The sequence below is a fragment of the Salmo trutta genome, chromosome 18 (genome assembly GCF_901001165.1).
Source record: "Salmo trutta chromosome 18, fSalTru1.1, whole genome shotgun sequence".
Taxonomy (NCBI): domain Eukaryota; kingdom Metazoa; phylum Chordata; class Actinopteri; order Salmoniformes; family Salmonidae; genus Salmo; species Salmo trutta.
The window spans coordinates 26844251-26868313 of NC_042974.1; the positions used below are offsets into that span (position 1 = coordinate 26844251).

General features: G+C 43.5%; 2 protein-coding genes across 3 annotated transcripts in view; one reads left to right on the forward strand and one right to left on the reverse strand.

The window, feature by feature from the left end:
* Positions 1 to 6243: 6243 nt before the first annotated feature.
* LOC115153090 (peripherin-2) lies at positions 6244 to 11304 on the forward strand. The gene is made up of 3 exons (XM_029698143.1): positions 6244 to 7246; positions 8311 to 8557; positions 9867 to 11304. The coding sequence occupies exons 1-3, from the start codon at positions 6666 to 6668 to the stop codon at positions 10071 to 10073; spliced, it is 1035 nt and encodes a 344-aa protein (XP_029554003.1). The 5' UTR covers positions 6244 to 6665; the 3' UTR covers positions 10074 to 11304.
* Positions 11305 to 14024: 2720 nt separating this feature from the next.
* The window catches only part of LOC115153091 (E3 ubiquitin-protein ligase UBR2), a 37605-nt gene continuing 27566 nt past the window's right edge, over positions 14025 to 24063 (reverse strand). For both annotated transcript variants that reach the window (XM_029698145.1, XM_029698144.1), the window contains exons 31-46: positions 23047 to 23205; positions 20428 to 20519; positions 20150 to 20219; positions 19894 to 20042; positions 19361 to 19416; positions 19168 to 19264; positions 18929 to 18996; positions 18568 to 18703; positions 18255 to 18351; positions 17942 to 18072; positions 17712 to 17820; positions 17290 to 17346; positions 16733 to 16810; positions 16249 to 16419; positions 16065 to 16166; positions 14025 to 15863 (exon numbers count right to left, since the gene is read on the reverse strand). In XM_029698145.1, coding sequence (XP_029554005.1) covers positions 15722 to 15863; positions 16065 to 16166; positions 16249 to 16419; positions 16733 to 16810; positions 17290 to 17346; positions 17712 to 17820; positions 17942 to 18072; positions 18255 to 18351; positions 18568 to 18703; positions 18929 to 18996; positions 19168 to 19264; positions 19361 to 19416; positions 19894 to 20042; positions 20150 to 20219; positions 20428 to 20519; positions 23047 to 23205 — 1714 coding nt within the window. In that variant the 3' untranslated portion in view covers positions 14025 to 15721. The remainder of the gene's footprint in view (positions 15864 to 16064; positions 16167 to 16248; positions 16420 to 16732; positions 16811 to 17289; positions 17347 to 17711; positions 17821 to 17941; positions 18073 to 18254; positions 18352 to 18567; positions 18704 to 18928; positions 18997 to 19167; positions 19265 to 19360; positions 19417 to 19893; positions 20043 to 20149; positions 20220 to 20427; positions 20520 to 23046; positions 23206 to 24063) is intronic.

Genomic DNA, 24063 nt, shown 5'->3' on the forward strand with positions numbered 1-24063 from the left:
TTCATTCAATGCTTTTACTATAAAGGAGATCTTTCCACCCCTACTCTGTTTGCACAAACATTGTTGTGCAAATCTCTACCCACCAACATCTCTGCAATCCTCCTCCATGCCATTGACCTGACTTTGTCTCTGTATTCTAAAGTCATTCTCAGCAAAAAAAACAGGTAGAATTACCATTAGCCTACAAACATACAGTGCATAAAGAAAGTATTCAGACCCCTTCCATTTTCCTCATTCTGTTACATTCTTATTCTAAAATGTATTAAATACGTTTTCCCCTCATCAATCTACACACAATACCCAATAATGGCAAATCAAAAACTGTTTTTATTTTTTTATTTTAGCAAATGTATTCAAAAAACAGAAATACCTTATCTACATAAGTATTCAGACCCTTTGCTATGAGAATCAAAATTGAGCTCAGGTGCATCCTGTTTCCATTGATCATCCTTGGGATGTTTCTACAACTTGATTGGAGTCCACCTGTGGTAAATTCATCTGATTGGAGATGATTTGGAAAGGCACAGACCTGTCTATATAAGGTCCCACAGTTAACAAGGCATGTCAGAGCAAAAACCAAGCCATGAGGTCAAAGAAATTGTCCGTAGAGCTGCATTAGATGTACAATGACAAGGGGCACGTTGATGGACATGCCCATTAGGCCAGTAATGCCATCATACTGTAGGCCTATGGCTGCATTGGTGATGCATCCCTTTGTGATAAGCTGCAAAATGGGTTCACATGGCTGATATCCTGAGAGTGACAATCAAATAAAACCGATTGGAGAGCTCACAACTGGACAAAAAGGTAATGTTACTTCACGAAAGCAACACAGAAACAGACAAATTAGAGACAGATCCTCTTCACACCTTTTTATTGCAGAATTGTGTTCTGTCATGAATGAACATTGACAATAGTTCATCTTGAATAATGTTTTTAAGTTAACAATTAAAACCAGTTTAAACACTTCAATGAATCAACATTAAATGTAAAAATGTACAAGTTTGTACAAAACGTGTTTGTAAATGTTAGACATCTTAGTAAGTAGGATATTATTACTAAAGCCTAATTTCAGGTGTACAAAAAAGCCATACCAGAGGTTGCCAACCTTGCTCCACTCCCTGATATACTGGGTGAGCAGGCTTCTATTCCAGCCCAGCAAAAATACACATTCTCAACTCAATAGGTTTGAATCAGGTGTTAGTGCTGGGCTTGAACAAAAGCGTGCACACCCAGCATTCCTCCAGGAGAAGGATTGGCCTGCTACAGTTGTAATAAGTTTGTAGCCTACATTCTGTGTGACTTATAACTGTATTGTTGTATACAACATTTGTTAACATAAGTACACATACAACCCATGGCATACAAGGATGTGCCAGCAATCTCTTGGGACATTCACTGGTATTTAACTTGGCTACATTATGTCAAGTTGGCTAGCTAAAAATTAGCTCATTATTAAACACATAATGGCCTGCTGAAGCTAGCTACCAAACACTAGATGGTTTAACATTTTCAAAATGTATTTACTTACTTACTGTACTTGAATAGGTTCACGCCTACGCCCACGAAGCGTACACTCTTTTGGAGCCAAGAGTTGTCAAACAGAGGCATCGTTTCTGATCGAAACACACCGAACTGTTTTTAGAGACTGTTGTATAATCGATCTAACCCAAACCATCTATGTATGTCTAAACTTTTGTTTAGGCGACCACACATTTTTCCCAAACTAGCCTGTATAATATTTGGCCTAAACTACAGTAAACTCACCGTCTTAAAAGGGAAATGTCTTATTTTTATCTCATGGACATGCTCTGAATACCGTAAGGAGAGCCCTGTGAAATTCTGTCCTGAAAGCGCGTGGATGTGAATAATATAACGACAGATTCCAAATTGGAAACCGGCTAATTAGGTAGGCTAATTTAACAGTTTATAACGTCTATTATATCACATGAAAATAATACTAGTAGATTATACTGAAACTGAATTAGCCTATTGAGTATTTTTTTCAGCCATTATCTGCCAGGACACATCCATTAAATAGCTAGTATTTTTCATTGAAAATGCTAAAATTCTGAGTAGGATTAAATAAAGGCCTTCTGGTGGATAATAAACAACATCACTCGACTTTACAAGAATATAGGTTACCCAGCTAGCACACAACGTTCTGATAACCATATGTTTCTTAGAGCTTGGTGAGAGTGTGGTTGTCCGAAGGTTATTTTGCATATAAACTTTCCACAACTTCCTGGGACTGGTGCAGGATAATCTTGGTATTTCATTGCTTTAGCAGAACATTTCCTAAAATTTCAAACATGGTTACATTTCATTTCAATTTTGGTAATGTTCTAGGAACGCTCTCCAATTGGTTTGACATTGGGAAGGTTCTCAAATTGTTACAAGAATGTTAAGAAACAATGTTTTTCAGTGAGAATTTCAGTACATCAGCATAACATTTCCTACAGGTTTCCTCATCGTTCTGATTAAATTCATGTTCTCAAAATGTTCCGAGAACGTTAAACACCATTATTCTGTGGGAATTTCAGTGCTTCCACAGAAGATTCCACACAAGTTCCCATGTGGTTCTATTAATATTTTTACTACATTCTGGGCAAGTTCTCAAAAAGGGTGTGACTTAAGCGATATTCTCAGAATGTTCAGTGACTGTATGGATGGTTCTCTTTTATGACAGTTCTTGGCAATATTCTAGGAATGTTCTAAAAAAACTGAATTCTACACAAACATCAATAAGCTCAAAATTTTGTTTTCAGAACATGAAGAGAACTTTCCATAAAAACCACAAGAACTTTAGTATTGTTCAGAGAATAATACATTCCGTTCTCATTATCAACTAAATTCTCTCTATCCTCTATCTTGTTAAGTATGTTCAGGTGTGTTGTTGTGTGGATCTTAACCCTTTACACTTGTACCAGTATACAGGTTGAAAATGGCAGATTGGCACTGATAAGCACCTAAATTGGAGCACAGTGGCCGTACAGTGACATGCTATAAACATGATCTGATGAAGGCATAACTGCCGAAACGCATTAGCCTGCCCAGGCCAAAAATAAAAAGGTCAGACATTTTGGAGTGCCGCCGTTTCCTAATGTTTTTGAACTTGGGATTTCATTTGAAGCCATTGTCACATATGGCAGAGCAACCAGCTAATAAAGCGAGTCAGTGCACCTGTTACAAACTACACAATGCTAGAAATGACGTCAGAACTCAGAACGCTCTGAGCTTCATAGCGCTGTATGGGTTTTGACTGACAGACATTCTGAAAGTATTTCCCCTATGTAGTCAGCCTGGTCTCATAGACTAGACGTATTATAGTAAATTTATATACGCGAACACTCAAAATAGTATGATATGTTACGTTTGGTATGGTTATATAAGACAAGGTTACTTAACTTGTTTTGGATAGGGGGCAGTACTTTCACGGCCGGATAAAAAACGTACCCGCTTTAATCTGGTTATTACTCCTGCCCAGAAACTAGAATATGCATATAATTATTAGCTTTGGATAGAAAACACTCAAGTTTCTAAAACTGTTTGAATGGTGTCTGTGAGTATAACAGAACTCAAATGGCAGGCCAAAACCTGAGAAGATTCTGTACAGGAAGTAACCTGTCTGACCATTTCTTGGCCTTCTTTGCCATCTCTATCCAAAACAAAGGATCTCTGCTGTAACGTGACATTTTCTAACGCTCCCATAGGCTCTCAGAAGGCGCCAGAACGTTGAATGATGACTTTGCTGTCTCTGGCTGAAAAACAGTAGCGCATTTGGTAAGTGGTCGATCTGAGAACAATGAGACGGGGGCGCGCGTGCACGAGACGACAACATGTTTACATTTTCAGTCTTTGAACAAAAACAACGACTCCCGGTCGGAATATTATCGCTTTTTTACGAGAAAAATCGCATAAAAATTGATTTTAAACAGCGTTTGACATGCTTCGAAGTACGGTAATGGAATATTTTGAATTTTTTTGTCACGATACGCGCCGGGCGCGTCACCCTTCGTTACCCTTCGGATAGTGTCTTGAACGCACAACAAAACGCCGCTATTTGGATATAACTATGGATTATTTGGAACCAAAACAACATTGGGTGATGAAGTAGAAGTCCTGGGAGTGCATTCTGACGAAGAACAGCAAAGGTAATCCAATTTTTCTTATAGTAAATCTGAGTTTGGTGAGTACCAAACTTGGTGGGTGTCAAAATAGCTAGCCATGATGGCCGGGCTATCTACTCAGAATATTGCAAAATGTGCTTTCACCGAAAAGCTATTTTAAAATCGGACACCGCGATTGCATAAAGGAGTTCTGTATCTATAATTCTTAAAATAATTGTTATGTATTTTGTGAACGTTTATCGTGAGTAATTTAGTAAATTCACCGGAAGTGTTCGGTGGGAATGCTAGTTCTGAACGTCACATGCTAATGTAAAAAGCTGGTTTTTGATATAAATATGAACTTGATTGAACAAAACATGCATGTATTGTATAACATAATGTCCTAGGAGTGTCATCTGATGAAGATCATCAAAGGTTAGTGCTGCATTTAGCTGTGGTTTTTGTGACATTATATGCTAGCTTGAAAAATGGGTGTCTGATTATTTCTGGCTGGGTACTCTGCTGACATAATCTAATGTTTTGCTTTCGCTGTAAAGCCTTTTTGAAATTGGACAGTGTGGTTGGATAAAGGAGAGTCTTGTCTTTAAAATGGTGTAAAATAGTCATATGTTTGAAAAATGGAATTTTTCGGATTTTCGAGGACTTTGTATTTCGCGCCACGCCCATCATTGGATATTGGAGCAGGTGTTCCGCTAGTGGAACGTCAGGGTGGATAGGTGGGCATAGAACGTGAACTTCTAGCAACCCAAAGGGTTGCATGTTCGAATCTCGTCACGGACAACTTGAGAATTTTAGCTAATTATCAACTTTGCAACTACTTAGCATGTTAGCTAACCCTTCCACTAACCTTAACCCTTTAAACTTTTTTTTAAACTTTAACTCCTAACCTTAACCATTAGCCGCCTAGCTAACATTAGTTAGTCGCCTAGCTAACGTGAGCCTTAGCCACCTAGCTAACATTAGCCACAACAAATTGGAATTCGTAAAATATTAATTTTGAAAATTATTAACATATTGTACGAATTGCAATTTGTAACATATCATACTCATTTGAATTTGTAACATATCATACGAGATGGATGATGAACATCAACAAATAAAATGCATACCATACGAAACGTGACATCTCATACTAATTGGAGTGTCCCGGAATTACATTTACTATGTTACGTCTACCCCTGAGTCCAGGTTGATGTAGTTGGGGTGGGGAACAAAGCCTTTTGTAAATGCCTAGGCCTATTCATACTTTTAAGACAATGATAGGCCTAGAGTAAATACTAAAACAAATGTGGGCCACAAATTGGATTAAGGTTGGGCTAAATAAAGCTTTGGACTTCGCCAAGTCTCTGAGCCAAACATATAATTATACATTTTTGCACTGGAAAAAGAAACTACATTAGCCACCAGCAATTTGTCAATTTTTTGGAAAGTCCTATGAAAGTTAATGTTCTAAACAGTTATTTATTGACCGTTATAAACATTAGCAGCTATAGAATTGGAACAGGGTGTGCCTCAGAGTGATATGTGGAGCCAACAGAGAAAAGGCACTTGTATTTGTATTTATCTCCACAATAAAGATGGTGAAGCTAAAACAATACAAAAAGGCATTTTAGGTGATAATTTTGTGCTACATTCTGCCCTGCACTTAGACTTGAATTTACAGCCTCAAAGGAAGGGAAGGAAGTAATAATACATCGCCTTAACCTTAATCCAAACCCTGACAACACAAGGAGATAATGAGGATCTTTTGTTCTTGTTTGCAAGGAATAAATGAGAGATTCTGCTTGGTGAAGAGGCAAAATTATGTTATGCTGTGACATTATTAGGTAGCTATTTTGGCAAACACATTAGGCAGCACAGTCTTACTCTTAAAACACCACCCAGGCTGTCACCCAATGGTTCACACTTGACAAGTTAGAAGTTCCTGCGGCCGCAAGACTGTCTCCGGTCTCCCCATCCCAGCGCAGGCAGGTAATGGAGGAAGTTGACTCTTAAGCAACAAATCAATTATATGGTAAGACAAGAGATTAGAGCTCAGGGCTCATCTGCTGCAAATGGGATCAGGGCTGATTAGCGGAGTTTAGGATGACGTACTGAAACTTTGTGGCTCGATCACTCTGCTACTTGCCTGGCTACCTCCTTTTGCAGGAAAAAGATCCACCCGGAATAGCTGTGTAACCCACCATCCTGTCATTTTGAGGGATTTTATGTAAATATTTTTGGGTGGAATTTTGGGTGGCAGACTCTTCTGCCCACCCAGCACTATGGACTTTCCTGATTTGAGGGTGGTCAGAATGGATACAAAGAGGGAAACCCTTGCCAAAACACATTCTGCAGCTCCCTTCTGGAATGGATTACAATTTTCCAACTGAAATTCTCCACAGGAACATAGTTGCCTAAGGTCAACTGAATTCCTTACCTGTTACATAAGAAAAAACATTGAAAAACTAGTTTAGAATCTTTTGTAAATTCAAATTTGTTTCTTTTTTTAAAACCCAGTTTTGATTTGGGAATAGCATACACTCTGAGGTAAGCATGGCATTGATGAAGGTAAAGTTTGACTTGCCCAAGCGGGTGAAGCTTGCCCAGGGCCTATGGCTCATGTACTGGCTGGCAGTGATGACCGGCATCCTGGTCTTCAGCCTGGGGCTGTTCTTTAAGATCGAGCTCCGGAAGAGGAGTGAGATGATGAACAACAACGAAAGCCATTTTGTGCCCAACCTGTTGATCCTAGTAGGCCTAGCTGCTTGCGGGCTCAATGTTTTTGGCGGCAAAGTGTGCCACGACTCTCTGGATGCTATGAAGTTCGCCAAGTGGAAGCCCATGGTCAAGGGCTACCTGATGGGCTGCTTCGCTTTCAACATCCTCCTGTTCTTCACAGCTCTGCTGTGCTTCTGCATGCAGTTCCAGCTGTACTTCGCCCTGGCCGAAGGTCTGAAGAATGGGATCAAATTCTACAAGGATACGGATACACCTGGACGCTGCTTCATGAAGAGGACGCTGGACATGACCCAGATCGAGTTCCGCTGCTGTGGCAACAACAACTATAGGGATTGGTTTGAGGTCCAGTGGATTAGCAACCGCTATCTGGACTTCAGCAACGATGAAGTCAAAGAGTGAGTACTAGAATCCGTAGCTGAGTGAGAGCAATGTTGGGTTGATTAGGGTACCCAGAAGGTCAAAAAGTGCCATGTACAGTAAAAGTTGACAGTCTCTCTGGGTGTCAGCCAGAACAGATAACTCTACCTTTCCACCAAATCTCCTTGGCCTCATAAGCTGCCTTTAGTCTTTCGATTGAGAGAAAAAATACTATTTTAGGAAAGAAACTGTTTGTTTAGTACATGCTAAGTCTTACGAAACATATTTGACATTGCTACTACATAAGAGCTTCCTCACTCCTGCCCATTGTCTCCATCTTTACCCATATGGTCTCTTATGATCTTGTGCAGGAAGCTTGAGATAGAACATGGGCCAAGGTAGCATATTTTTGCGCTTCGCGCCAAATCAAATAAGTAACTTCGTTGAGCTTCACAACTATTTGAGATTCTTTAGGATAATTTGGACATTGAGAGAATATAAGAATATAATTGGAAGTGGGTGGCAATGTGTGGATAGTACATGTGTAACAGCGTGCATGTTTAAATGCATTCGAGTAAGTTAATGTACGTATGTATACGTGTGTGCATGTACAGTGTAATTGACTGTGCCTTACGCATCCATGTTTATATGTTCATTTACTTAAGAGATATCGGCTGTCTCACTCACTCACGAATGATCACATCAAGAGGATCCTCATGAACCCAGTTTAAACTCAACACCTGTCAATATTAGCCAGAAGACCCACCCACTTTTCTCCTGTCAACAGAAATTCAGCCAAGGCCTCTATATGATACACCAGCCAAACACTGATTGATGATTTACTCATACAGTTAGTCTAAACTGACACCCGACATGTGGCCAGTTACGATCGCATACTTTACCTTTGTTTACTCTTCCTACCGAGGCTCATGGGTTCACCGTTCTTATAATCACTGGCCCTTACATCATTTCAATATCCATGCCTCATATGTCTGTGTCACGGCAACTGACATACACCTGTTACTCGTATGCCATACGTACGTGTCACATGGCTGACATTACTTGTGACGGATCTGACGTGTCTCTCTTGGCCCTTCCACAGCCGTGTCCTGAGCAACGTGGAGGGGAAGTTCCTGATGGAGAGTGTACCGTTCAGCTGCTGCAACCCCGGCTCCCCCAGACCCTGCATCCAGCACCAACTGACCAACAACTCAGCCCACTATGACTACGACCACCACACCGAGGAGCTCAACATCTGGACCCGGGGCTGCCGCGAGTCCCTGGTCGCCTACTACGGAGGCATGATGAACAGCATCGGGGGCCTGATGCTACTGTACATCATACTGGAGGTGAGAAAGAGAAGAATAGGGAACGGGAAGGGAAAGGGCTGGCGGTATTTTTCGGGAGGTCCTGTCAATGTCCTTCACTTCAGAGGGTAGCTGGCTACAAACGCTAAAGATCAATTGATGTGACCTCACACGCAAGACTGAAAAGTAATTGATTAGCTGATGATTTGATTCAATTACCGTCTTAAAAGGCATGTGTAGGTAAGTAGCAGGGCAGGGCAGGGCAGGGCTAGGCCCAGTGCTGGGGAGAAGAGGATTTGAAAAGAAGGTTTCCCATTGTAGAAGACGACAGCCATTTCTAAGTATCTAGCTCAGTGAGTATTATTAGGAAAGGTCCAGCTGTGCCAAGTTGGCCACAGCTGACCAGTTCATTGGGCACACATGCCAACCCTCCTGCCTTTGACTTTGAGAGAACACATGGCACACAACAAGCCACTATCACCATACCTTTGCCCTTCTGGCAAGCAGGCACTGAAACATGCCATTTCCTTGGTTGGTCTTACTTGGCTCGACTTGACTTCCATCTAACTGACTTTCCAAAAGGCTGAGGTGTTGAAAATCTCATGTAGAGCTCCAATGTCTGATCTATGATACAGATGTATGAGCATGAATGCCACGCATCCACCCACCCACCAATAAATAGGTCTACCTTACCTTCATTATCATATTTCTCTGTTTGAAATGGAATTTGATTATAAACACTTTTTCCATTGAAAGAGTGACACTTTTTTTTCAAACCTCCCTATATTCACTGAGTTATAAACTGACCGTGGGGAAAACTACCCTGGGCAGATTATAGCCCATAACAACAGCTAAAGGAGTCTTGGGACTGAAAGGGCGAGGAATTGCGTAATGTGGGGGTGGTATAGGCAGTGAGGGAGGATCAGGGTTTCTTAGAGGGGTTAATCTGGGCAGAGCAAAGTGCAACAGGTAGCCTTCCTGGAAGCAGGATCTCACTGTGCTAACTTACAGACTGAGCACTAACTGGGTTGCTATCTGGGTCAAAACAACAACACTAAATTGTCAGTTTGGACCAAATCCAAATTTGAGATCTGTGTCAATTGATTGATGTCAATTGATGTCCAATTGACATCAATGGGAGATTTGATCTAAAAGCCAAGCCTTAGTGACTATAAATCAATGTTGATTTGGATCACTGATTTAATACATTTAGAATCACTGTTTTCTAAATCTAAAAAAGAATGGATAGCAGAGATCTATGGTGGTTCAGAGGCCATACAGATTGTTTAATTGCAGTGTGTCTGTATAGAGACTCTCAGTGATGTACATATCTTGTTTGTGTGGTCCTCAGGCAGGAGTGATGGTGGGCTTACAGTACCTGACCACTTCTCTGGAGACCATGGCAGACCCAGAGAACCCGGAGAGCGAGAGCGAGGGCTGGCTCCTAGAGAAGAGCGTGAAGGAGACGGTGGCAGACTTCATAGCAAAGATCAAGGGTCTGGCCGGTGCAGGGAACCAGGTGGGGGAGGGTGAGGAGGCGGTGGCCACTGTGAGTTGAGAGGGTCCCACCCAAAGGGACTGAGGCTTGTCCTATCGATGGGAGCTCAAAGAGAAAGATGAGTGAGAGGAGAGAGATCTTCTCAGTGAAACAACACACACACACTCAAACAAATGTAAACACATGAAAACAAATGCGTACACAAACATACACACACAGACACAAACATGGACACACATGCACACACCCTTTGAAAGTGAAGAACTTAACCAACTGCTCAGATGAAGTAAGAACCAAACTCAAAAATGTGAATGTATATCCTGTCCATAATAATTATGTATATATGTTAATCATTCTATTATTTTTTTAAATAATGAAAAATATATTTGGGTTGTCAAAACATCTGTACAGTATACATGAATTTGGGCTTGTGAATATGAAGAAAATGTAATGAATAAATAATTCTCCCTTCCCCTGCCTGGAAATCCTCTCCATGAAAAATGATGGGCAGACCCTGAGACCATCAAGCCTAATACAGTTTCTCTATGCTCATATCTAATAGTTTTACTCCTATGTCCTTGTTACACTCCACAACGTGTGTTGCGTGGACATGTAACCCGACAGCCACACAAATATATATGTAGTTCTGTGAAGTAATGAGAATTTAGTCTGCTCAGTTCAACCGACTCCAAAACTCAACATTACCAGTGCTTAATGCAACCCGGTTAAATGTCCCCTTATGGCAGCTTAAATTGGGTAGCTGCGGAACTGGGGTCCTGGCTGTCCCAGCCCTCTGTCACAGTGCCCCCATGCAGGTCCTGGCAGTGCAGGGCCATATGCATTCACACCTATACAACACACACTTTTACATTCATTAGTTATGTATCAGTGTTGCTATCGGGTTATATGTCTGCTTTGTGTACAAGGCAGTTTTAACTCTGGTTTTGTACTCCTTTGAGGGGATACAGTGGGCTGAGTGGCCAGATGAAGTGCTGGGGGAACTTATAAGAATGTTCTGTACTTTTTGGAGAGCAAAAGATGATCCGATTGGCAGTTTAAATCAGCATACCTTGTGTGAGTACATAGAGATACGGGTCAGTTTTCAGTGGATACAAAAAGTCTTATCAGTTGTAATATTTTTACTTTCTGTGTGACCATTTTTCTTCCTTTGTAATATTAAGAGTTAATATTTTCTGTAAATTTGGATTTTGATCAGCGAAACTGTCAGTCTTGTGGGTTGGCTGGAGAATTTAGCAGCTCCACTGTGTAAGATAAAGATATATAATGAGAACAAGAGTGTGTTTGTCCGTTTTGTCCATAGGGTTTTGTCTGACATGGGTCATTTCTAAATTGGTATTCCACACTTACAATCTTCCTGTCCATAGGCATTTTCTGTATGTACATTCATATAGTATTTTTCATAATACACAAGCTATTACCCTGCACAACCTCGCTTGTTGAGGTCCTCAGCCTTATTTCAACTAATCATGAAGCTAGCAGAGAATGAGTGAAAGAATGAGGGGAGAAATGCTAATTGTAGGCTGCATGGACATGGTGAATAAGGAGAGCCGGAGGTTCACAGCAGATGAGGGAGATGAGGGTACAGTACATGTAAAGAACCCAGGAGGAGGCCAGCTTTACCTGATGAGATCAGCAGAAATGTGTGGATTCCACTCAGCAGGGATCCAGTCCTCAGTCCTGTTCCAGGACAAACAGGTGACTAGAGTCACTTTAACTGGGCCACCCTCAGAAGATAGGAAATCTATCAAATCCATGCTAGAAAACAAACATGTGTTATCTGATAATTAATATGTAGTTATCAGGTCTCAATTATGAAAGAGGTCTTCTGACTTCAATGGCACTTCCTGGTTAAATAAAGCTTAAATAAGTTTAAGTGTTGGATAATTCATATTGAAAGGTTGAGGTACATTTTGCCAAGACAATTGAAAGGATACATAGGCTTACCTATACCTCAATGTGTCCAACTAAGCAATAATCGGAGGTATCCTTATCTGAGAGGTGGGTTCAGTTAGGCAGGTACAGTAAAGACACTTGTATACGTGGGGAGTAAGAGGGACATCTGTCATCTGGAATAATAACCCTAAAGCACATAGACAGCAGATGAGGAGATAAGAACAGTAAGAGGCTTTGATGTGCAGCTTAGCCCAGTCAGGTGATGGCAAGGACAGGTGCCTCTAACGCAGGGAGATGCCCGAAGCATCTTGGGCCGGATGGGACGGGGCAACCCCACCTCCCTCCTGTAGGATACAACCCAAATCCTCAGGAGGCCTGGATATGTGTCCAGTGCCAGAACGTTAGATCTAATGATGGTGCTAAAAAAACCAACTAGGAAACTTAGTGATGCACATTTAATCACAGAAGTTTTATTAGTACAGGATACATGGTATACACTGTCCAATGAAATGCATTTCTCAACAATGCAGCAACAATAAATATTTACATGTTTTAGGTAAGGATGGATTGGGGGGTAAGTGTGAAGATGTTTTGGTTAGTTTTAAAGAAAAAGCTCCTTCTCCTTTTGAAAATGTCCCATGTGGCATCGATGTCAGTCAGAAACGCTTGTGTCAAAATGGACTACAAAGTGTAAATAGGATAATTTTGGTCAAAGTCAGTATGAAAAAAATGGTACGTCACGGAATGAAGAGTATCGTAACAGTTCTCTGTGCGTTGGGTTAATTTTAATCCTGCCCTCATCTGGCAGCATCCAAGTAATCATCAATTCGGAGCATTTAAAATGAGTCAACTAAAAAGATGTGCAACATGAAAATATTGATAGACTACCCAAAGTCAAACCAACATTCACAGCTGGCTGAAGCTAATTGGCAAATAACCCTTTCCCACCTGCAAACAAGAGAAACCCACATCAAACCACACCCAAAACCAACTCACATCTGAATACAGTCATGGTCACTAGCATTTCTTAATGAACCAAAACAGGAAGTGCAGTCACCCTTTAAATCTCATCCCCAGACTAGTGGCTATGAACGAGATTAGGTTTGTTCCATTGATCTTATAGATACACTACGGTAATTAACCAAGGAAACCAAATGAATTGACTTTTCATAAGAATAGGAATGTATACAGAACAAAAAAAACATGTAAAGTGTTGGTCCCAGGCTTCATGAGCTGAAATAAAAGACCACAGAAATGTTCTATACGTACAAAAAGCTCCTCTCCAATTTTGTGCACAAATGTATTTACTTCCCTGTTAGTGGGCATTTCTCCTTTGCCAAGATGATTCCTCTACCTGACAGGTGTTGCATATCAAGAAGCTGTCTGCCATCTGCCCGGTACAGTTGAAACCGGGATTCATCCGTGAAGAGCACACTTCATTAACCTCAGCTTTGTTGTATACCTGGTTAACCGGTTAAGTGTTCTCATTACACCATCAGCTCTTTTCTCCAGCTGGGCCAAGCGTTTCTCACAGCAATAGGGATATTGATATTACATAGGTGTCTCTCACTCACACACACACACACACACACTAATCCCAGTAGGGTCTTTGTAATAAGGCTGGGTATTGGACTCATGACAAATCATATCCCGATACATGTCACATGTATTGCGAATGGATTTTGTTAGTCACTCTCACTCAGATATAGTAACATGGCATAAGTCATGGCAGGAAATTTGCTGTAAAACTGCAAAATGTTCTCTATGCACCATGGCAAAAACTATAGAACTGCAGCTGTCAAGAGGGGGGCTAATAAAATGTTTCCTCGTAGGTGGGCCCCCCCCCCCCAACAGAATTTCCCTTAGAGCCCCCAAAAGACTAGGGCCAGGAAGAACACTTTTTGCCTGATTAATGCATTTACAGCTGTCAGAATGTATTTGTCGTTGTATGTAATTTAACAGTTAAACGAACACAACCAAATATCACAATTCCAAGATTTGTAAGCCATTGAATCGATTCACTATCGCAAAAACAAGTATCATAATGTCTAGTACCTAATCCAAAGACCAGCAGCTCACAAAGACAACACTCAGGCCTTCCTTTTCCTTTTGATTTATTTTGGTATTCTTTTACAATATGTACTCATTTATACAGTAATTCACATATTAACAAGTCTGACACGATAATAATAATAATAATAATAATAATACAGCCTCGATATTGGGAGCGTGCCAAAGAATGGGGTGGGGGTGGTTACCAGGAAAACATGCCAACGGAGTGATGGGATGAAGAATATAGAGCTTCAGGTCCCAGCATCAGAGAGAACCTGCATCAAAGAGCAGTGTGTGTGTGCTTGCGTGTTCCTTCCTCTAAAGTGCCTTGCGAGTCTGACTAATCTATTCTGTTTCCGAGCCTTAAGGACGATATTTGACCCAATGTGTCAGTCCACCCAGCCGTAGCTGTGGGAAAAAATGGTACAGTCCAGAGGCAACCTTATCATGAGGGATAAGACTTTAACCTGACCAAAAAATTATAACTAAGATGGAGTTTTGTTCCAGGTCGGGTCAGGCAAACCCACTGGTCCATATATATATATATAAAAAACAGGTAGAGGGATATGCTTCTGCATTCTCTTCTCATACAGAATTTTTTTTCTTCTGCTGAACATAAAATAAAAAAAATAAAAAATGTACAATACAAAAACAATTACCAAAACAAACAAACCCCATCAATGCACATCAGATAAAATTGACTGCAACCAATCACACACGCACACATTAGCAAAAAAGGAAGGGACAGCCTTGCCTTAAAAGGCTCATATCTGTGGGTTAAGGGGTTCACTTAAATAGTGATAAAAAACAAAGCACTAACAGTCTGGATACATTCAAAACGTACATATACGCAACCTGTAATAAGACTTAATACACTCCAACATACACCCTGACAAATGTAAAAACCAGAACACAGGCACTCAGGAGTAAAGCACAGAAACAAACAAACACTCACACCAGTGTGTTACCGCACTTCCTTACATTGGCTTGTATTCTCTGAGCACTGTATTTGGGTGTCCATCAGACTGGAGAAAGTAACTAATGGGGGGGGGGGTCAATACATTTCAGGACCAATTGAAATTCCAAATCGAAAGCTGAAAAGCACCATTTATTTTCAATAAGGATTTTTCAGCTCTTAGGTTGAAATTTAAACAGAATGGATCCCAATACTGGTAAGGGGCACAATCTGACCTCACCTATCTGATGAGATTATGTCCCAAACTCTGAAATGAGCAGTCACTGGCTGACAAGAGCAAGAAGGAAAACCTGGTGCTTACTCATAAATGTTTAGCATCAAAGCAAATCCAACTGTAAATAAACCAATACATCAGCCATCTACCTTAGAAATAATTTAATGGCATTTGAATAGGCAGAAATTAAATAGCATAGTCTGAGTATTCATGTTACACCCGAGCCAGTCCATGGGTGCCCGATGCGTCGGCTATATGCTTGAGAGGGATGTATATAATATATATACTCTTTTATATTAAATTACAAAGAAAATAGAGGAACATTCTTTCCAGGGAGAAACAGCAAAAAGAAAAGGAGAAAAACCTACATGCATTCATCCACTCTCAGACAGGGGGGGGGGGCGCGATACACCCCTTCTCTAATCGGGGGGAGGAGCGAAAGAGGCGGGGCTGTGTTGCCTTGACAACCATTCCACGCCCCCATGTGCCGTGCCCCCCCCCCCCCTTCGGATAGGACAAGAGGTCCGACTCCGGTAGATGTGACCAAAGACATCACAGGTGCTGCCAGTCGATGCCAACCAGGGTTTGGTTGGCTTCCTGGGCATGGCCTATCTCCTCGGTGATGCTGTGCTGGCGCCACAGCTTCTGGATCTTGCGGTAGCGCTCGTGGCACAGGTGCAATGGGTTCCCCCGCCTGGATAAACAGAGACAAACTGCGTTAAAAACAAACAAAAAACAATGACATCTTTCAGCACAGACCAATAACATGTACAGCAATGGGTCTCAGAGTTGGTTCTGGGAGACTAGTGCGCGCAGGTGTTTGTTCTGACCTTTCGAGAAGCCATTTCGAGAACCACTACTCTACTGTAACAAGTGAATGTGCAGGGTCGTTCACCTTAGGCCCTGGTCCGTCTCGCCATAGTCGTCCAGGTATGGAGGAGCGTAGAAACAGCCCTTAGTTTTACCAGCCAGGAACAGAACCTGGCTCTCTCTCACTCTGCAACAGAAGGGACAGCATTAGACTTGCACACTCATGAACGAAGGCACACACACACACACGCCCAAGGTCGGGTCTGTACCTGAGGAAGATGCCTACTCCGGCTCCGCAGGCGAAGGTGTGAGCAGTGCAGGCTCCCACGTCCTCTCCCTCCAGCTCTGTCTGGCAGCAGTAGCTCTGAGAACACAGCATGGAGCCACACACCAGGCACAGGGTGGGCGCACGGGACTTATCCCCACCCGACTTAGGGCACCTGGGGGGAGAGAGAGGAGGGCATAAACACATATTCACTCAAATTTCCCAAACTGACCCCCCACCCCCCAGCACTACACAGCTGATTAAAATATTCAAAGCTTGAAGAGTTATTTGAATCAGCTGTGTAGTGCCAAGGCAAAACCAACACGTGCACATGCACGGGGGGGGGGGGGGGGTCCAGTTTGGGAAACACTGTTCTATAGGACAGTGAGGAGCGCAATGACATCCAATCGCTCCTGATTGTCATTTTGTAAGCCTGTGTTGTGACACCTTTTGAATTACCAATGGACAGTTGTTCTTTGGGTACTCACGTGAAGCTGGAGGCTTGGTTTATGAGGGCACTGTAGTCATCTGGGAGGTCAATCAGGCTGTTGGACTCCCGAGGAAATCTGGACAAAGGGAGGATTGGTCAGCCCTAGAGCTCTTAACTGTATCAACAACTACATGAACTGTATAGTTCTAACACCACTCTGGACCACACAATCATTTATACCAATATCCAACCTAAGTAATCAGAGTCCCCCCCCTCATATCAGGAATGGAAAGAAGTGGCAAGTCGAGGCGCAACCCAACAAAAAATATAATTGAAAAGGCTGAACGCTTGCTGACCATTAAACTCAATGTTTTATATTTTAGTACTGTTATCCAGACCGACTTACAGGCCCAATTAGGGTTAAGTGCTAAAGTGCACAATGACAGATGTTTCACCTAGTCAGTTTGGGGATTCAAACTAGCAACTGGTTCAACGCTCTTAACTGCTAAGCTACCTGCCACCTTCTGTTTAAACAAAGGTAAAAAGCTTGATGTTTCAGCCTTCATTAGAATACACCCCCCCCATCATTTCAGACAGTAAAATAGCAGGACTGACCTCACAAGAACACCACCTCCCTGAAGGGTCTGCTGTACACCTGGGTGAGTGCACCACCTACAGGACAGGAGGACAAAATGCAAGACAAACTTCACTCCAAAAGGTGTTACTTCCCCCCCATGCCCATCGCATTGTGACAATGACACTATCCACTAAAGACACTTGATATACATATTTATTGATTTAGCGGTGTGCCGATTTGTTGTTTATGACTTATTGATGATGCACTGTCCATATAATTGGGTCTCATCTTTTTACTTTTATAATTGTACGACGTTATTGCTTGAGAGCAATAGGATCAAATAAACCTGAGCGCGACATCAATCAGTCATGTAGGTGGCACTTCTGAACCAATCAGAAGATACAAGAGGAGAAAAGACCCGTTACTGGTGAGTGGGAGTGTGAGTGAGAGAGACTCTTACCCATGCAGTAAGGGCTCCAGTAGCTCCTGTTGACTATGGAAGAGCTGCAGCGGATTGGAGGGCAGACTGAGGTATCCGCACAGCACCTCCCACTGACCAGGACACAGAGCTAGGAGAGACACACACACACACACCGAGAGAACATCAACACCCGCATGGCTCTGCTTGGTACCACGTAGGTGTTCAAAGAGGAGTAAAAGAGAGCGAGTGTGTTTGTGCGTTGTATTGACCATGCAGCTCTGGGGGTGCAGGAACTCCGTTGAGGTGGTGGAAGAACAGCGCTGCTCCTCTCAGGTAGGGCAGGATGCCAGTCTTCACACAACGCCACAGATGCCAACCAGAGCCCACCTCAGGTAGGGAACTGTCATCACACACACACACACACACACACACTTATTATAAAATAATAAAAAATAAAAATGGTTTAAGCACGTGTGAATGCCGGGGAAAAGCTGGCTGCTTGGTGGATTATGAGAGGCGAGTGCGTATTTCAGGGGAGTTCCCCCTGAACACTTCATGGCTACAGGGTCAGCGTTACATCACCTGCCCACGCGTGTTCTGAGGGTGTTGTAGAGACGGCAGGCGCCTTCCTCCTCCCCCCGCTCCGCCTCGCCGCTCTCCTGCTCCATGGTCACCTCCTCTGTTGACACACGGAATGTCATGTTTGTTCTCTTCTCTACGCCATACGACAGTGGTTGAACTGCAAAGACCCTATCTTCCAACTATCCAGAAGGTAAGAGCTTAACCGGTGTTTAGACAACTTTCCAATGGTCTGGTAAGCACGCACACACACTCTTGCAGACCCCAGGCGCACAGACACACACACACATACGTATTGGGTTCGCTCTCTCCTTACCTGGGCCAGAGGTGAGCAGTATTTGGACCATGTGAGCCACAGTGATGAGGTGGAAGAGGTGCAGCTGGACAGCGTCCACGCTCAGCCCTGACGAGTCCTGGGAGTGGACCGACCCGTAGGACAGAACCACACTCACCTGAGAGTGGGTGAGAGAGAGAGAGAGAGAGACACAGGGATTAGTGTTGACCTATAACACTTATGCACAACGTAAAAAGGTTTTACGGTAGTGTCAACAATGGGTTTGCGTCTGATCTGGCAACCCAGAGAGACGACATGCCACTGGTCACGTATGCCTGTGCGGCTGATGGTATTATTGGTGTTGATGAGAATGAGGTCGGGGGTTCAGGGGGGAGGGACTCACCAGCAGGTGCAACATGTCTACGTCCAGGATACACGGAGAGGCCTCCACCTGGGGGTCTGGAATCAAAGCTACACAAACATACACACTCCATCACTATAACGATGAAACTGTAAACCCTCGACCCCACCCCCCCCAAAAAAAACCTCAACACATAAAAAGTGAACGTGACTTCAGGCAGTGAATAGGCCATCCTAAATGGAATGGGTCCTGCAGGTCCCTGTTAATAGTGTCTGTTCTACCTGCTAACAGTCTGATGAAGTGGCCTTGCACTGTGGGCTGACAGGCCGCAGTCCAACACGCTGAGCCGAATCTGGCCAGGGAGCTCAGGCAGTCGTCCTGTACACAGAAATACACTCAACACTGGCGTCGGATCTATCGCTACACGTGGAACTGTTTCAAAGACGGGTTGGAATTGAAGGAAGAACGTGTTACCTGTCTGCAAGGTAAACTTCCAAATAAAGGCTTCTTCTCGTCCACCAACAGTCGCTCTGCAAAAGGAAGGAGAAGAAGAAGGAAAAAAAGGCAGCTGAACGTGGCATTGAGAAACATCCATTCTAAAATGGGCGTCTATGCTCTAGCGGTGTTTGAACATTGTGGACCATTGGCAGCAGTTGAAACATTCATTTACCCGTTAAATAATGAAGACATAACTCAATCCCACATGAATGCCTTTGATATGAGTTTTATCGTCACTGTAAACCGTTTGCTGCTCTGATTCTATTATTATCTTGTTCTCTCTGTGTGCACGCTTTTGGGTTTCCATCCTTGCGGGGACCAGAATTCCTCAAGGATAGTAAAACAAAGAAAAGTCGTACAAGTGGGGCCATTTCACTGGTCCCGACTAGGAAATGGACTATTTAAGGCTTAGGGGTTAGGTTTAGGGAAAATAGGATTTTGAATGGGAATCAATTGTTTGGTCCCCACATGGAGGGTAAAACAAGTGTGTGTGTGTGTGTGTTTCTCACCTATGGACTGGATGGTGTAGGCACAGCTGCCCCAGCACATGATGGGGATGCGAGGGTCCTGCTCGTTGGGGTGCACCTTAAGGCCAACTTTGTAGGTCGCTGTCCCAAAAGTGGTCAGCATCTCCTTTATGGTGCTGGAGTAGGGATTCCTGAAGAGGGTAAAAAGAGGCACGGGCAAGTCAACGTGGTAACTCATCTCAAGACTTCAAATGTCCTGTCTTTCTCTCATGTTCCCTCAGGGGTCACGGTCACATACGTGGGAATGTAGTCCACAGTGAAAACCTCACGGGCAGGGCACTCTTCTTCCACTGTCTCTTCAACGGTACCTGCACACACACACACACACACACACACACACACACACACACCTTAGTGACGTAACTTGAACGCATAGACACAGTAGTGTTTTCTATCACAAGTTCCTCTCTACACCGGTGTAAATGGGACCTCTGCGTAACAATGACATCGGACATTTGTCGGACGACAGGAACGTGTGGGTGCCTGTCACACAACGATCTGCGTTCCAATACTCACTGACGGGCTGGAGTTTCCTGTGGGCAGAGTGCATGGCCTTTATCTGCTGACCGCTGGTCTTCAGCCACTGACCCAGGCCAGGCTGCTCACAACTGGAAAGAAGGAGCCTGTCAATGGACTAGACAACGCATTGACCTACTCATTAATACACTTATGGACAGCATAGGAATACGGGCTGGCCCTTGCTTCTTCAATTGACATGCTAAATAATCAAGGATGACAGTATAGATGAATCAAAGCCGTTCCAATTGATTGATATCCATCCGTTTTAGCAGGTAAACTCATTTTCTTTCACAATATTGACCGGGATTGTATAAAAAGAACCAACACATATGTTTGCTAGCTTCTCCCTTTGTCTTTCAATCTTTGAGACCTTTTCTCAGCCCTCGCTTTGTGAAAGTGTGAACGGTCTGAAGGACCTCTCCGGTTGTGGAGGTGACAACTTTTAAAATATATATAAACTCAGCAAAAAAAAAGTCCTCTCACTGTCAAATGCGTTTATTTTCAGCAAACTTAAAATGTGTAAATATTTGTATAAACATAACAAGATTCAACAACAGACATAAACTGAATAAGTTCCACAGACATGTGACTAACAGAAATTGAATAATGTGTCCCAAACAAAGGGGGGTTAAAAATCAAAAGTCAGTCAGTATCTGGTGTGGCCACCAGCTGCATTAAGTACTGCAGTGCATCTCCTCATGGACTGCACCAGATTTGGCAGTTCTTGCTGTGAGATGTTACCCGACTCGTCCACCAAGGCACCTGAAAATTCCCGGACATTTCTGGGGGGGAAAAGCCCTAGCCCTCCGATCCAACAGGTCCCAGATGTGCTCAATGGGATTGAGATCCGGGCTCTTCACTAGCCATGACAGAACACTGACATTCCTGTCTTGCAGGAAATCACACACAGAACAAGCAGTATGGCTGGTGGCATGGTCATGCTGGAGGGTCATGTCAGGATGAGCCTGCAGGAAGGGTAGGAGGATGTCTTCCCTGTAACGCACAGCGTTGAGATTGCCTGCAATGACAACAAGCTCAGTCCGATGATGCTGTGACACACCGCACCAGACCATGGCGGACCCTCCACCTCGATCCCGCTCCAGAGTACAGGCCTCGGTGTAATGCTCATTCCTTCGACGATAAACGCGAATCCAACCATCACCCCTGGTGAGACAAAACCACGACTCGTCAGTGAAGAGCACTTTTTGCCAGTCCTGTGGTCCAGCGACGGTGGGTTTGTGTCCATAGGCGACGTTGTTGCCGGTGATGTCTGGTGAGGACCTGTCTTACAATAGGCCTACAAGCCCTCAGTCCAGCCTCTCAGCCTATTGCGGACAGTCTTAGGCTGAGAGGCTGGACTGATGGAGGGATTGTGCATTCATGGTGTAACTCGGGCAATTGTTGTTGCCATCCTGTACCTGTCCCGCAGGTGTGTTCGGATGTACCGATCCTGTGCAGGTGTTGTTACACGTGTTCTGCCACTGCGAGTAGCTGTCCATCCTGTCTCCCTGTAGCGCTGTCTTAGGCGTCTCACAGTACAGACACTGCAATTTATTTCCCTGGCCACATCTGCGGTCCTCATGTCTCCACGTAGCATGCCTAAGGCACGTTCACACAGATGAGCAGGGACCCTGGGCATCTTTCTTTTGGTGTTTTTCAGTCAATAGAAAGGCCTCTTAAGTCTCCTAAGTTTTCATAACTGTGACCTTAATTGTCTACCGTCTGTAAGCTGTTAGTGTCTTAACGACCGTTCCACGGGTGCATGTTCATTAATTGTTTATGGTTCATTGAACAAGCATGGGAAACAGTGTTTAAACCCTTTACAATGAAGATCTGTGAAGTTATTTGGATTTTTATGAATTATCTTTGAAAGACAGGGTCCTGAAAAAGGAACATTTCTTTTTTTGCTGAGTTCATTTCTTTTTTTTACTAGGCAAATCAGTTAAGAACAAATTCTTATTTACAATGACGGCCTACACCGGCCCGGACGATGCAGCGCCAATTGTGCGCCGCCCTATGGGACTCCCAATCACTGCCGGTTGTGATACAGCCTGGAATCGAACCAGGGTCTGTAGTGACGCCACTAGTTCTAAGATGCAGTGCCTTAGACCGCTGCGCCACTCGGGAGCCCAACAACTGAGCGAGCCTTGACCTCGGGTGAGGGTGTTACCAGTGACATCAGAACTCTCAAGGGGATTACGCTGGTTTAACTGGGGGGGGGGGGGGGGGGGGGGGGGGAATGGAATGAGAAACGAGTGACCAGAAGGGGTTCATCTCGTGACAACCACTAAACAGTCTGGGGTTGCTGTGGCCATGTACCCACTACCAGTCAAAAGTTTGGTTTCCTGACCGAGGGTGTATCTCAATAGTCTTAAGTGGCTTCCTCTTGCAGTCTCCTTCATCTGTGCTAATCTAAATAGGTATTGGACGGGGAAAGTCAATTGCTATTGAGAATTCACTATAGACCTTCTGCTTTCACCTATCCCTTTTCAGATCAGATCGAGGAAAGGGGAGGAAACATGACTTGAGAGATGCACCTCAAAGTAACGTGTGTGTGTGTGTGTGTGTGTGTGTGTGTGTGTGTGTGTGTGTGTGTGTGAGAGAGAGATTGGGTACCTGCTGGAGCTCTTGGTGCGGGGGAGCAGGGGGATGACGGTGTTACTGAGGCACTCGCACAGCGGACACAGGAACTCCCCGTTCCCCACATCGTAGCTGGTGTGGACACGCAGTCGCTGCTGACGCCGCTGCTCCTTGGCCTGCACCGCCTCAAAATACCTGCACACACACACGAAAACTACTGGTCAAAGTTTTTCCCAGAGAAATTGTATCATTTATGCTGACGCTCATTGCTTTTCAAGAGAGTGGTGTGTATAGCCTGTTGTTAGCCAATCACAAGTCATCAAAGCGGCAATAGGCTACCGTTATAGAGCCTCCATGTGGGGCAGAAGTTAGGAGATATCCAGCCAATGGAAAAGTGAACGAAAATGACAGAATTAAAAGTTCAAGGAGAAGGAACAGGTAGGCTGCTACTAGTGTGTCACCTGTCTCTCTCAGCTCTGGTTAATAAACTACCGTAAATTCCGGACTATAAGCCGCAACTTTATCCTCCAGTTTTGAACCTCGCGGCTTAAACAATGATGCGGCTAATATATGGATTTTTCCCGCTTTCAATGTTTTTTTCTCTCCAAAAAAAACACATTCTGTGACGTGCTCAGTTTTTTGGCGGCATGAAGCTTTCATTAGACCAATGAAATTACCTAACGGGTTAAGGTCAAACAACTTTTTTGTGTACTGTTTAGATTAAATCGAGCGCTCTCAAACTTCCCATCATTCTGATTACGGTAGTCATTTTGTCACCCTCATCATGGCAAAGACACGGAGAAATGCATATGATGCAGCTTTCAAGTTGAAGGCGATTGATCTGGCTGTTGGAAAAGGAAATAGAGCTGCTGCACGGGAGCTTGGTCTTAATGAGTCAATGATAAGACGTTGGAAACAGCAGCGTGAGGAATTGACTCAGTGCAAAAAGACAACTAAAGCTTACTGCTAATTTTTTATTTTTTGTTACAAGCCGTGTTTCGTTAAAGCCTATTTATTTTTGTTACAAACCGTGTTTCGTTAAAGCCTGTGTAA

Coding starts and splice junctions, on each gene's coding strand:
- LOC115153090 (XM_029698143.1), top strand. CDS start 6,666: ATGGCATTGATGAAGGTAAAGTTTGACTTGCCCAAGCGGGTGAAGCTT. Junction 7,247..8,310: donor AGCAACGATGAAGTCAAAGA/GTGAGTACTAGA, acceptor GCCCTTCCACAG/CCGTGTCCTGAGCAACGTGG. Junction 8,558..9,866: donor TACTGTACATCATACTGGAG/GTGAGAAAGAGA, acceptor TGTGGTCCTCAG/GCAGGAGTGATGGTGGGCTT.